The 14410-nt window shown below is 48.9% G+C and overlaps 1 protein-coding gene across 2 annotated transcripts in view; it reads right to left on the bottom strand.

Annotated features, from left to right (window-relative positions):
• LOC144151555 (neprilysin-1-like) overlaps positions 1-14410 on the bottom strand; it is a 118898-nt gene that overhangs the window by 21000 nt on the left and 83488 nt on the right. For both annotated transcript variants that reach the window (XM_077682653.1, XM_077682652.1), the window contains exons 9-11: positions 4917-4968; positions 3339-3406; positions 2624-2754 (exon numbers count right to left, since the gene is read on the bottom strand). In XM_077682653.1, the coding sequence (XP_077538779.1) occupies positions 2624-2754; positions 3339-3406; positions 4917-4968 (251 nt within the window). The remainder of the gene's footprint in view (positions 1-2623; positions 2755-3338; positions 3407-4916; positions 4969-14410) is intronic.

Here is a 14410-nt window from a genome sequence, read left to right as displayed (position 1 = left end):
TCTATTTCTTTTATAAGATCACTCACAAAGTTACAACAATTTGCTGGGTATATTCGCGCTTCGCTGGAAATATCGACGGAGTATGAGGTTTCAGACGTATGTGTTACGTAAGTACCGCTTTTTTCTTCCTCTTCCCCCATCAAGGTACGTCCACCAAATATGTGCAAAAAAAAAATACGATAGTTTGAATCGGTGATTCAGCCTTCATTTGAAATAATTAGTACCTCTATTCCCCTCACGCTCTTTCCATCTGCTTTTGCAACTTGGATTATGAATACGGCACAGGTTGTTTCAGTTAGATTAAGTTTGTCTTCACTTCAATTCACTTTGTCACTTGCCTGACACATAGACCCCCCACAGCCCCTACCACTTCTTTCAACTTCCACCATAGAGGAACTTCTTTACCGGGTGGAACCAACCTGCCCAGTAGGCACGGTCGTTGGGAGGAGTTCGTGCTGCAGAGGCTTCGAGTTGGGGTGGTGGTATCCCCAGCAGTTACCCACGCTTGGTCTGCTCGTTGTCACGCGTTGTTTGCAGACACCTGCCCTTTATGTTTGCCTTCTGCGTCAGGAGCTGAAGTTGAACACCTGCTGTGTACCTGCCAACGCAACACCTCAGAGGCACAGGGCTTCTGGGAGAACCCCAGATCTCAAGCGCTGAATATAGGGTTCCCAGCATCGGTCTCTTCTTGTATTTTTGCCGGAAATGGGTGCAGTGTTTTAATTGTGAAAGCTTTTCTTATGCCGTAGGACATTCTCTCGCAAGAAAAAAATCGTTTACTTTGTCCGCATTTGCCTGGCTCTCTCGCCATATGTCGGGCAGCGCAGCGGTTCTTCTAAAGCTTCACGTCTCCAGTTTGAAGCCATGTTACTTGTTTTAATTACCTACCTTATATTTCTTCCCTAGCGACACCTCACGCTACTCCCCTCCACAACTCACAAGACGTATTCAGTCTGTTCAGACAGCGCGTGGTGTTTTAGGCTCACATGCTTCCTGTTACTTATAGCTATCCATTACATCTACTGAGATGACACTTCCAGTATGTATGTGGACATTTCAGCGCAACAACGTATATAATTACAATAAAACAGCACTACCGGCCAATCTCTGCGCCCACACGGCTCCGGTAGGAACCCATGTACTGACAGTATGCGGGAATTCTTAACTCTGTGCATCTACAGTGTGAACTTATTACAGCAATAACGAATAACTTAAGATGTGTTGCACTTATTGGTACATTGGCCCATACCTCGACGTCTCCGGTGACTGCCTACTGCATGCTAATATCCTTGCCTTGAGAAGAACTGAGGGCCCTGAACCGTAAAACAAGCCTTAAAAAATTCGGGGAAGCTTGCGCTCATGTGCAAGACTTTAATGGCGAACCTGTTGTAGGTCATTATTGACGGACAGAAAGTTGAGTTTTAGTATCCTTGTGGTGTCCTGGTTGATTTCGGTGGAAGGGCATTTCAATGACCGTATGTTGAGCAAGGCCAGAGTGAGCTCGTGGTTTTGAACGGCGTTTTCGTACGCCAGTCAGCAAGAGCGAGGTATCGTCTGTAGTGAATGCTTTGCAAGCCAAGCCTATCAAAGCGCGGTCTCTTCGTCGGCCGTGCGAACTACCCGCTGTCGGGCCATGTGGAGTCAAGTATCAACTCCAACAACTTCGACATGCGCATGCGCACGCCGTCACAAGAAAGAACAAACGAGAGGCGTACGCTATGACGCGTCTTTGTAGGTCTGAGCAAGTGTTACCACGATGCGGCGAAGGCTGGAGTTTTGTGGCCAATGTTAGCCAATTTCCCTGGCTGGGTATGCTTAGCTTGATGAGCACGCGCTCGAGGGACGTGTGCACGAGCTCTCGGCATTTTCTTGCTATTTTTGAAACTGCGGGCAACATACACAAGCGATTTTCTCAACAGCTTCGCTGTTAAAAAGTGGTTTCCATGGTTTCAACAACTCCCTAGGAGCGGGTAAGGGCCCGGCAGTTAGTGTTCAGTGAAGGCACAAAGCACACGAGCGCACACTTTGTCCATCACTACACACCTCTGCCTCCCCATGGCTTTCTCTGGTTATACTTGTGACTGCGTGGCATTTATTAAAAATAAAACAAACTCTTATCGAAGGGTTGCTCAGGCCATTCGCAAGCAGCGGCTCAGCAGGACGATTTTGGCTGCCACGTGCTATAATAATCCGGATAAGCGCAGCCCGGTATCACCTGAGCGCACCCGGGAGAGACAGAACGGGAGGCAACTCACGGGAAAAGGCAGCGTCAGAAAGTTTCCCCTGACGACAGATCCTCGGGGAGATTCATATGATTTCAGGCGGTGTTTTTTGATAAGCATAGTACTCAGGCTTGTTGAGACAAATATACTCATGGAAGCGCCACAAGCTCCTTAGCGCAAAACTTCAGAGACTAGTTATAAATGTTGCGCACCATTGAACAATGTGCAGCGTGAAATTATTTTGTGGTATAAAATTTAACAACCAGAGTTGCGACGACGTTGGAACAAGGTACTGCAGTGAGGGTCATAAGCATGGTTTAGAAATGCACATGCGCTCGACAGCCACATTCTGTAATTGGAGATTTCTTAAGAACCAAAGAAAGCATTTCACCAGGTCTTACCTGCGTTTCAGCTTCAGGGTCGGAAATATTGCTGTACTGACGTACAAAGCACATGGCTTTCTCCTCAAATACTTGGCGGCTGCTGTTGGTCCACCAGTTTCGCAGCTCTCTGTTGCTATCAAACTCACTTCCTGAAAATGACAGAAACTTGAAGCAAGACTTGATAACCCCGCCAACATTACAGAATATATCCCTAATAGTTGTAATATTAACTACGGCATAAATATTAGACGCTTGAAAAAGTAGTGGCTCCCTTCGCGTGTTTTTATAACCTGGCTGTTCTAGTGGCGACTGTAGGACGGTTTATACAGGGCTGAAATGCAGCCTTGCAAAAAAAAAATCGCTGTCTGCTATGTCCGCATATGATCCTAAACATTTTGAGATTTGCGCATGTGCACAGCCGCGAGCACAACCATTAGCCTTAGAAATATATAAGGTATTTTATGCTTCGTTCATTAAACGTTTTATTGAAGCAATACTAGCTCTAAAATGGCAGAAAAGCTCTTTTTACGATGATTGTGTACTAGTTAAAACATACAAAATTCATATAATAATTACAAATAGGCGAAACAAGTGATGAGTGTGCTGCAAAAATAACAATCACCGTCAGTAGAAAAATCTTCTGAATATGCGGGTTGTTGTAAATCGCTATTTTGTCTCTGCTCTTACGAATAAGCAAACAGCGACTTCGTTAATATTAGGGTGGAGTATTCACCTTGAGCGTCGAAGCCATGCGTCATTTCGTGTCCAACAATCGAGCCGATTGCTCCAAAATTGAGAGAACTGTAATAGAAGAGCCACTAATCTTAGCACGGATGCAACATCTTCGAAGATGTATACGTAGTAGGTACAAAGCCAAGGTTACCTTGAACAACTGCTATAAAGACCTTTATACTTTCGTGATTCACTGAATATTCTAATAACCCTGGAGTGGTTATTTGGCTCTTGCACTGACTTCCAAGCATGGGGTCAGCAAAACCGCGTGTGAATATCTTTATACAATAAACTGGCCTTGAAACGGGCTGAATGGCGCCCATCTTGGGATTCCCTTCATGTGTGGAAGCACTGCTAAAGCTCGCGCTAGCCCCTGCACATCATGTTACTTTGTTATTTTCTCGCGGCTGACTTCTAGAATGCTTTCCTACACGGAGCCTGAAAAAAGCCGTAAATCGCCGTAAATAATAAAACCGCAAAACCACCACGAAATGCAATAGCTTTTAGCCCTGCACCCTTGTGTTTCCAGAGCTGAAGCGACCGCCTAACCTCATGCCGACCACCGAACGTCAGCTAAACTCATGTCCTATCCCAGTCCTTACTCAAACTACGAGCAATGGGGTCAGCAAAACCGCGTGTGAATATCTTTATACAATAAACTGGCCTTGAAACGGGCTGAATGGCGCCCATCTTGGGATTCCCTTCATGTGTGGAAGCACTGCTAAAGCTCGCGCTAGCCCCTGCACATCATGTTACTTTGTTATTTTCTCGCGGCTGACTTCTAGAATGCTTTCCTACACGGAGCCTGAAAAAAGCCGTAAATCGCCGTAAATAATAAAACCGCAAAACCACCACGAAATGCAATAGCTTTTAGCCCTGCACCCTTGTGTTTCCAGAGCTGAAGCGACCGCCTAACCTCATGCCGACCACCGAACGTCAGCTAAACTCATGTCCTATCCCAGTCCTTACTCAAACTACGAGCAATGCGCTAGGCAGCTGGACATGACCGACCATGGAGTCAACGTACCGTGCATTCTGGATAGGGCCCAGTCAGCCAACACAGAGCAGGGATTCCCGGACTAGAGGAGTGCTCTCGTCCTCCCGAGCGGAAGCCCACTCACAAGCGCCTGACGGTGGTTACAGTAAATGTTGATGCTTTCGCTGAACCCTTTGCCGAAAATCCGTACCTATTTTGCGCTCAGTGACTATGCCTCAATCCCTAAATTGCGTAGTCGTGTGACTTGCCAGCGACGCGTTAAGCGCCACCTAAGCAACAAATGTGATCGCACTATACGTGAAAAAAGCTAACTTGTTTGAATATATAGCAAGGAATTTCCCAGGGACCACCGTGTTTGACTTTTCAAGAAAAGTTGCCGAACGTATAAACAACTTTGCCAACGTAGCATTCTACATAAATTAGATATTTACATTTTGACATGGCTTCCAGAGTAGTAATAAAAATATTACAGCTTCAGTAAGCAACCGCTTGATGACCATTGTTATCAATACCATGAATTTTGGACTTTACTTTATCGTCAGTTAAGCACTCGATTTCATGTGGTTGTTGTAAGAAACTTACCGTGGAAGTCCATACTCGTAAATTGGAATTTGAAGTATTGCGGAAGGGTACACTGTAAGAAACAATAGCGGGGTATGGATTATACTCCGCTAAAGTAATCGGGGTGCGGTGTCGGGAAGACACAGACGTGACGAAAGTGAACACATAGAGCAGCCGGCAAACAAGAAATGACGATTGAGATATTCAGTGTATGACTCTGAAAAAGGTTCCAGGCTATAACGTTTAAGTATCAGGTTGATTTGCCATAGCAAAAAAAACATAACAAGATTTGAAATTGAAATTTGTTCGGCAACAATAAGATGTTACGAGGAGAACTGGTAAAAGCTGTGGAAACAGCTTGAGACGCCCTGACCCTCCGGAACACGGGGCGGCATACAAAGCATGCGGCTAAGCGTTAAAAGCTTTCTTAGGGAAACACATTCCCGCCGGATCTCACCCGGTGGGCATGTATTCTCCACTTTCTCTGTCTTTCCAAATTTTTATCTGTTTGAATGACCTACCACAGCCTCCCCTTTGCTTTCCGAGCTTCTCTTGACTTCCAACCCTTATTCCTGTCTTATATATATATACATATATATATAGTAAGGAAATGAGGGGCTCGTTGAGGAAATACAGAAAGATAGGTCAGCAGTCTACAACGCCAAAGGAGGCATAGGGGTGTGGTTAGTCTCTTTTCTTTTTCACTACGGATAATTAAGTAAACATTTTTTTTAATTATACAGAAGAAAGAAAGAAAGAAAAACACGCGCCCAGAGTGGGGACCGAACCCACGCCTTTCGATTACATGTCGAATGCCTTACCAATTCGGCTATCTGGGCGACTGTGTTCTCCTTCACTTTCTGGGCTATTTATATTTACTAGAAGTGTATCTGACGCTTGAGGGTGGTAGCCAGCGCCACTCTGACTACACGGGGAGAAGGGGACCTTCTTTTTTAACCCCCGGGGCGTGACTCGAACGTCTACAGCCTGTCATGAGCGGGTTACTGGCGGGAAGCCCTCTTATGCTACCTAGGCATCAAGGCTGCCAGAACCGAGACCCTCGCTAGGCTTTCGCAGAATAATATAGTAAGAAAATGAGGGGCTCGTTGAGGAAATACAGAAAGATAGGTCAGCAGTCTACAACGCCAAAGGAGGCATAGGGGTGTGGTTAGTCTCTTTTCTTTTTCACTACGGATAATTAAGTAAACATTTTTTTTTTAATTTTTAACGACGGGGCCAACTGGTACCAAGGATGCTCACACTTTCCCGGTACCGGTAGATTGCTCGGTACCCCTAGATTGCCCAATAATGCTCACACGTCCTCCTCTTGCTACCCTCACCCTTCGTACCCGACGCCCGCATGTAGCAGAAGAGGCGGCAATCGCACTGGCATTAACACAAAGGCCCACCCCGCAGATTATATTCTCCGCTTCGAAAATGGCCATCCAAAATTTCGCCAAAGGTCTCGATTCGGCCCAGGCAGACAAAATTTGTGTCGAAATTCGTCATCCCACACGGTCGAGCTGCAATGGTTCCCGGCTCGCACAGGAATTGGAGGGATAGAGACGGCCCACAAGGCAGCCCGAGCACCTGTCATCAAGGCATACGATGTGGACTCTTCCCTCCATGGAGCCAGATCAACCAGGTATAGTCTTCTGACCTTCAGAGAAGTCACGCAGCATTACCGCCTCTCCCAGCGCAAGGTTCCCCCCCACCCACTCATCCCTTACTCTAGAGGGAGAACGCCTCTGGCGTTAACTACAAACGGCGTTAACTACAAACGGAGTCCCTACCCTCTAGAGCCGCGAGTCACTCTGGAATCCGGCGTCTGAAGGGCTTGAGGCTTAGACTATTGAGGACTTGAGGACTTGGACTTGAAGTACTTGGACTATTTCGACGCCATAGCGATGACGGTCTGTTACGGGGCCTATCGGTGCTATGCGGTTATTAACTGGAGAAGCCTCTTTGAGGATGAAGTACGGGCCGAGGAAACGCCGAAGGAACTTCTCACCAAGACCGGGCTTCCGTTCGGGGGTCCAGAGGAGCACTTCATCACCAGTGGGAAAACGAATGGAGGAATGTGTCAAGTCGTATCTTGTCTTCCTGACTTCTGAAGAGCTTTAGTGTGCAAGCGTGCTTGTTCTCGGCCATATTCGAACCGTGAAATATGCTGCTCATGGGTTGGTGCGCTGGAGGAAATAGGAACGGCGAAGAAAGTTGACTCGAAGGTATAGGAAGGTATGCGGCCGAAGACGAGAAAAAATGCAGAGTAGCCAGTGGTACGCTAAAGCGCACTGTTATAAGCAAAGGTGACAAAGGGTAGGATAATGTCCAAGTTGCGATAGTCGGGGCTTATATACATAGAGATCATGTCAGAAAGGATTGGGTGGAAAGTTTGGTTCAGCCGTTTGTCTGGGGGTGGTAACCGGAAGTAGTCTTTTGTACAATGATGGAGGCACGCAGGAGCTCCTCAAGAATGGTTGCCAGGAAGGTTCGCCCCCGGGCGCTCAGAAGTATGCGTGGTGCACCATGACGTAAATTATGTCATGTAAGATGAATTCGGTGACTTCCGAAGCTGTTCCGGAGCGTATAGGTGCAGTTTCAGCATATCTGGTCAAGTGATCGACCGCACTTACTATCTACCAGTCACCGGACTGCGTGATAGGCAAAGGTCCATACAAGTCGATTCCGACAGTCTGCAAATGCGCGAAGGGACAAGGTAAGGGCTGAAGCAAGCCGGCTGGGGGAGCCGTCAAATGTTTGCTACGCTGGCAAGATGACGTATTTTGCGAAAGCTGTTGAGATGCCAGGCCAGAAGTAGCGGCTGCGGACTCGGTCATATGTCTTCGCAAATCTAAGTTGCCCAGCCCTGGCATCATCGTCACGAGCTTCCAAAATAGAAGTGCAAAGGGAACAGCGTACGACAGTGACCCATTTGTGGGTGGTAGAGTGGTGGTTGCGACGGTGAAGCGTGCCATGCAGGAGCTGGAACTTGTCGAGTTGACGGCGAGCACTACTGTTAGGAGGGGGTGCGTGGCGGGGAAGGTGGTCAATGATAGGACAGTATGCGCCCGCCCTCTGCAATTAAAGAAGCTCTGAAGGGTCTTGCACGGTCAGAGACGTAACGGGCGCTACTGGGAGTGCGGTTTTCGGGACCTCCACAGCAGGTGACGTAATGGAGGTCAGTGGGTATCGAGACAGAGCGCCCACATCGAGGTGTTCACGGCGAGTCTTATGTGTGCCGACGAAATCATACTGCTAGAGGCGGGGAACCCAGCTGCCTAGGCGTCCACACAAGTTGTTGAGGGAAGAAAACCAGCACAGGACATGGAAATCTGTCACGATGGTGAAGTGGCGGCCGTAAAGGCATGGGCGGAATTTTCTAACAGCCCACACCACTGCCAGACAATCGTGCTCCGTGATGGTGTAGTTATGTTCAGCGCTTGTCAGTGAACGTCTGGCATAGGCAACTACTTTTTCCTGATTCTGGGTGTCCCGCTGGACAAGCACAGCGCCAAGGCCTTGACCGCTGGCATCCATGTGCAGTTATGGCAGGCGGGAGAATGGCGGCAAGGGAAAGTTCGTCATTGGCAGATCCAATCTTGCTGCATGATTGGATCTGTCAATGACGAACTTGCCCTTGCGGCAATTCTCCCGCTTGCCATAACTCCACAGTGTCCATCCATATATATATTGTCACGTGACAACGCGGAGATGGGTAGTCAGGAAGGAGGTGTATTTACAAAGGTCACCGTAGCCACCGGGCGAAAATACGGGTTGATGGCGCAAACCCAGCGGGAGCTCGGGCTTCGTCTACTTCCTCTTCATTCCGTTCGACATCGCCCAGCGTCTTTCCACTGGAGCCCATACCCCGATAGGGAGAGATTGCCCCGTGTACGTTTCTCGGGAATCTGCCCGAAGCCTGTGACAATATATATATGTATTTATAAATATATCTATATATTTTAATACACCCCTCCTTAACTCGAACTCGGATACCTCGAAATATCGCTTAAGTTGAAACTTTATCTCGCCGTGCCGATCACACTTTCCAGCGATCCGCTCAGGCTGCCCGCGCCGATGCCGATCCTGGGGCCATTTTCACAGGCGCCTCCTGGGATTCGACCACCCACCGCGCAGGCATTGTTTTCTACCACCCTCAATGTGACGTGCGCCGTGGCCTGGTGCTCCAGTACAATGATCAGGAGTGCCCCACGTCTTGTGAACTGGAGTTGTGCGCTATTGACATGGCCCTGGACTTTTTATCGCAACAAGAGTCTTAAGGCGCCTTTCCCCCAGAGACGCGCCTGACCATTTACACAGGTTCCCTTCAGGCCAACAAAAAACTACAGCAGATCCCACGGAACGGCTGCCTAACTCATCAAATTAAGAGCAGTTGCCGTGCACTTTACGTACAAAACAATGTGGACGTACATGTGACCTGGGTTCCCGGACACGCGGGCGGCTTCGGAAATGAGGCCGCTCAGGCTTTGGCGAGCGCGCTTCTCCACTCCCGCTCGCCGTCGCTGGAACACGGGTTCACTACCGCCCGTCCACACCAGGACCCCGACGACCAGCGTGACTTCCTGAAGCAACGCGGACGGCAAGTGCTCCTCGCATCGGTAACTCTTGACCCCCATCCATTGCCGAGCGGACTGCCGCGTGCTGCCGAGGTTTTCATTTATAAGGCTCGAGCTGGAGCAGCACTCACCGAAGACGTCATTGCTAAATGGCGAGCGTACATCCCTCGTCGTGGACGCCAGCAACCTGGAGACGCTGAGCCCTCCCATCCCGACGTCACCTGTTGAACATGCGACCTGGGGGTCCGCCCCACTATGCAGCATCTTGTATGGAAGTGTCCCGGACTTGAGGCTATTCGCGCGCGCCATCGCCACCAAGTGCCGACGTACCAGTACTGGATCTCGCCACCACAGCACACGCACGCAGCCCGAGTGCTGCGTTCCCTCTGGGACTTCGCACGCGAGGCTGACATTCTGAGCAGGACTTAATTTTACTCCTTCCTTTTCCGCCCTACCATTCCTATAGGCCTCTGAGCCAGCCCTTTCCCTAATAAAGTTACATCTATCTATCTATCTCGCCGTGTATTTACCTGCCATTCCTGCCACGTATTTACCCCATTTAATCTCGAATCTATGCTTCGGTGGGGGGAAGGCAGGTATCTCCAAATTCCTACGGAGAGGACAAAAAGCAGACCTCCTTAGGGACAACTAATATGCTTTCATTCGAGCCCTTTGCTCCCAGTACGCGTTCAACGCGATCGTGGACGGCAAATTTACACTGTAGGAGGCCCATGCTCCCGTTATTGAACTGCTGTCCGGCACCTACATTGCGGAAGGAGCTCTGGACGACGCAGCTGATCATAAGGACCTAGAAGAGCCCCAAGGAGTGCCTTCAACAACCGAACCAACAAAGACGCTGAACCTCGTTTGCAGCAAGACAGAATGTAGACATGGCCACCATCAATTTATGCCATGCACTTAGCAGCTGGAGAACGCTTTTTGCGGGCCAGATGTGAACGCGAAACAGGCGGGCGTCAGGCGGTTCTTTCTTCCTCAATAAGAAAATTTTGCTTGTTGTTGTTGTTGTTGCTTAACATTATTGGCGTATACACAATCATGGTATCGGCCAAACATCAGTCGTTAACCCGAAAGGGATAACGGCCCAGTTAGATTACTCGACCAAAATTAGAGAAATTTGGAAGCTTTTTTGTTCTTGTGTTTGAAGAATCGAGTTTGCAAGTTAGTCAATATTATAATACAACAAAAAAGCGAGAGAAATAAATAAATGAATAATAAAAAAGAAGAAGGAGAAGGAGGAGAAGAAGAAGGGGGAGGGAGAAGAATATTAGGAAAATGTTCAGAAATGAAGGCTTTTGGAGGGCTTTGTTTGGTGCCAGAATAGCAACCGAATTACGTTGTGAATCTTTTGGAATCTTCTATGAAGCGCAGAAGAGCAGAGCAGACATCCCGGCGGCAATATCCCGTTTCTGAGGCCCCAAGTCATAATGGAGCCTCCACTGATAATGCCAATCCCATGCCATGAAGCAGCACCTCAAGGAGCTGACGTCTGAGGCTTGAAAATCGTCGACAGGACAAACGGAAGGCGTCGACAGACTCTTCTTCATTACAGTAACTGCACATAGCAGACCGCGGCAGATGAGACCTGTGGAGGTATCTATTCAACTTGGCCATACGACATCGAAGGCTCGTTACAATCACCTCCATGTCACGTGCAGGGCACCAATTTGGTCTCCAGGAGAATTTTAGATGACAAAAATCTTTCAACGACAATAAGACTTATTCGTGCTGCCCTTGCAGCTTTAAGAATCTCCGGAACCTTGCGGGGCCTAAGAAAGGCGTTGTCTCAATGACTTAGACAACAGGCCGTGAGAGTGCTACCCTTGCAAGTGAATCTGCGGTTTCATTAAAGGTGATTCCCGCATGCCCAGTGACCCAAAGAAGGTCACCGTCAGTAATGTGAAGTGGTAGAATTGATCGAAATGTCCGTAGAAGAGGTGAGGCTTTAGGAGAAGAAAGGGCTAAACCTACGGATAGGGAATCTATAATTATGAGTGGAGACGATATCGATATGTCAAGCTTTCGTAGTGTCAAGACAATTGCGAAGAATTCCGCATAGAATATAGGGATAAAATCCACCAGACGAACCGAAAAGGACCAACTTAAGGAAGGGGAAACTATAGCTATTCCGGATTTTTCATCTCGTTGAGACGCATCTGAATATATGATTGTACCTTGCTGAATTGAGGCCAAATGATATTGTAGGATACCATTGAGCAGTCGGGCAGGTAGCATTTTAGCATTTTCGGGGAAGATGTTCCGGAAGTTGACCGTTAACGTATTACCCCTATCTGAAGATGGAAGTACGTTATTGAGCGCAACCCCTAATGGAGACAGCAAGCTTAGTGCTAGAGCAGCTAGGACCTGGGCCACTGGGCCGCCAGGAACACAGCTGGCGCAGCCACAAAGATAAATTGTGCCCTGTTAACCCCCGCGCCATAGGCTCTCAGAAAAGTATCCACAGTGAGTATTCTAAATCGGTGTAACGAAGGGGGAACTCGGGCTTCCAAATAAAATAACGCATTAGCTGCATTCTTAGGTAGCCCTTACAGCCGCGAAGAGCCTGGCGTTCCAGAAGATCTGGGCGATGTAGCTTATACGTTGCACACCCCGAGAATAGAACACACCCGAACTCTAAAATAGGGCGCATGTACATACGGTATTCCATCAGAAGAGAATCACGGCGCATTCCCCTCCTTCTATGGTTGAGGCACCTCAACATGGCAACAGCACGAGCTTCACGGGATAAGGGCTGTTCTCTTGCAGTCCGACGACAAACACGGAGGAAGATATAGTATAGTATAGTAAGCATAGTAAATTTGTATAGTACGCCAGCCGTTCTCTCAGTAATGCTGGGAAGAAGTAGACAATCACGGAGCAAGAGTGCCTTTCTGTTGTATGGGTGGTTTAAAAATTTCGACCATACCTCTACAGCCGCCACTTAAGAGTCGCCAGAAACCAACATGCTCTTTGTTGGTTGCAGTAACTAGAAAACCTAACAGGACGCCGCCTCCAGTGCTGGGTTCTTCGAATTCAGGAATTGGAGCTCAATGTCAAATACAGGTCAGGCAGAAAGCACCTGAGACGCAGATGCCCTCCCGCGGTTTTCGCTGGGGTCATCTGAAAGTCTTCCTTCCGGCATTCCGCTCTACGGGCGCTTACCGTTCCCCTCTCAACAACACTGGAGCTGACTACCTCTCTGACTTGACCACCCGTCAGGAATCAGACACCTACTGCTGTAGAATAATTGACCACCTCACCGGCCTCAAACAACGTGTGAAGAGCCGTAGCCGCCGTCAGCCTCAACAATTCCACCTTCTAGACGGTGTTTTTCAGCACTCCAATCACCACTCTTCAGGCAAAAAAAATGGGTTCCCGTTGTGGCGAACTCCCTCCGGCCAAAAGCTATTGGAAGGTCTTCACGATGACGCTACAGCTGGCCACTTGGGGTTTCCAAAGACTTATGATCGGGTTCTCAGCCGGTTATTTTGGCCAGGGCTTGCCAGCAGGGTCGCTACCTATTTACTTCGTGCGACAAGTTCCAACATCGCAAACGGTCCAATTCCGCGCCTGCTGGCCTGCTACAGCCACTTCCTTGACCCTCTGCGCCATTTTAAACTGCCAGAATAGAGCTCTATGGACCGTTACCTTCTACTCCCGCCAGGTACCTCCCGGAAATAACAGCCGTTGATCACCTGACGAGGTACGCGGAGACCACGCCCGTTTGTTCGGGCAGCACCGCTGAAGTCGACGACTTTTTGCGTGGAATCCTCTTGCGTCATGGCACCTCCCGAGTCCTAATAAGTGATCCCGGCAGGATATTCGTGTCCAGCCTTGTCGAGGAAATTCTTAGCACCTCGAACACTGTTACAAATTTACGTCTGCTTGCCACCCGCAGACAAACCAGCTAACCGAGCTGGTTTGTGTGTCGTGTGTGTCTTCTCTTCTGTGTCCCGTTTCATGCGCTACTTACGATGTACCGTACTCTGCCTGACATAATTACCATGTACATTCAGCCTGACCATAAAGATTGTGACACAATTTTCCGCTTGTTACTTTTGCCTACAACAGTGCGGCTCAAAAAACTACTGGCTATTGGCATTTTGTCTTGGTGTATGGCCGCCTACCGTCCCTCGTGCTTGACACAGCCTTCTTTTCTGCCCCTGTGTCTAGCGCAAGCCCCATTTCCGAACAGTTCCTCACTCGCCTGAACCACTGCCGTCGCTATGCTCACCTACACACCCAGGCCTCCCAATTCGATAGAAAGCGTCGCTATGATTCCACGCATCGTGTTGCTCAGTTCCACCCCAGCGATAAAGTCTACTTTGGACACCTGTTCGCAAGCGAGGACTAAATGGCAAATTTTGGATCGATTCGCTGGCCAGTACACCATCATTGAAGAAACTTCCACCGTGGACTATCCCGTAGTTCGTTGTCCTGCTCTCACGGACCGCCGGTACCGGGACAACCAAATCGTGCACGTGTCCAGGTTAAAATTTTTCACGACTCGCGTTTCGTGATCGGCTGCGTTTCGTGATCGGCTCCGAGGGGAAATGTGGGACGCACAAATCTGTGCGGAATTGTAACGCCGAGTCTGAGCACGCATGAAAGCGCCATGGTGCGATTGGGATTCCCTCATGTGGGACTTCTTCGTCTGATCACAGCCACGCAGCCACAATCAGCATCATGGCAGATCTCATCGGCTGCTCGGCACCATCCACACCATCATTCCTGGTGCAGAAGTTCTCGGCTTCCGCTTGGGAAAAACGCGCTGTGTGGACTCGTGGACAGCCGTGGACTCACAGCATTCGTGGACAGCCGTGGACTCGCTGAACCTTTTTTTCAAGGCTGTTAACACGTGTTTTGTTTCCCTATAAGCTTCCTTCGGCCACCTGCGGGCCATGTGGCACTTGTCTC

The sequence above is a fragment of the Haemaphysalis longicornis genome, unplaced genomic scaffold, assembly GCF_048455015.1.
Source record: "Haemaphysalis longicornis isolate Haplotype H1 unplaced genomic scaffold, Haemaphysalis longicornis Haplotype H1 scaffold_9, whole genome shotgun sequence".
Lineage (NCBI taxonomy): Eukaryota > Metazoa > Arthropoda > Arachnida > Ixodida > Ixodidae > Haemaphysalis > Haemaphysalis longicornis.
Note: the sequence above shows the minus strand (reverse complement) of the source record. Positions and strands in the feature narration are given on the sequence as shown.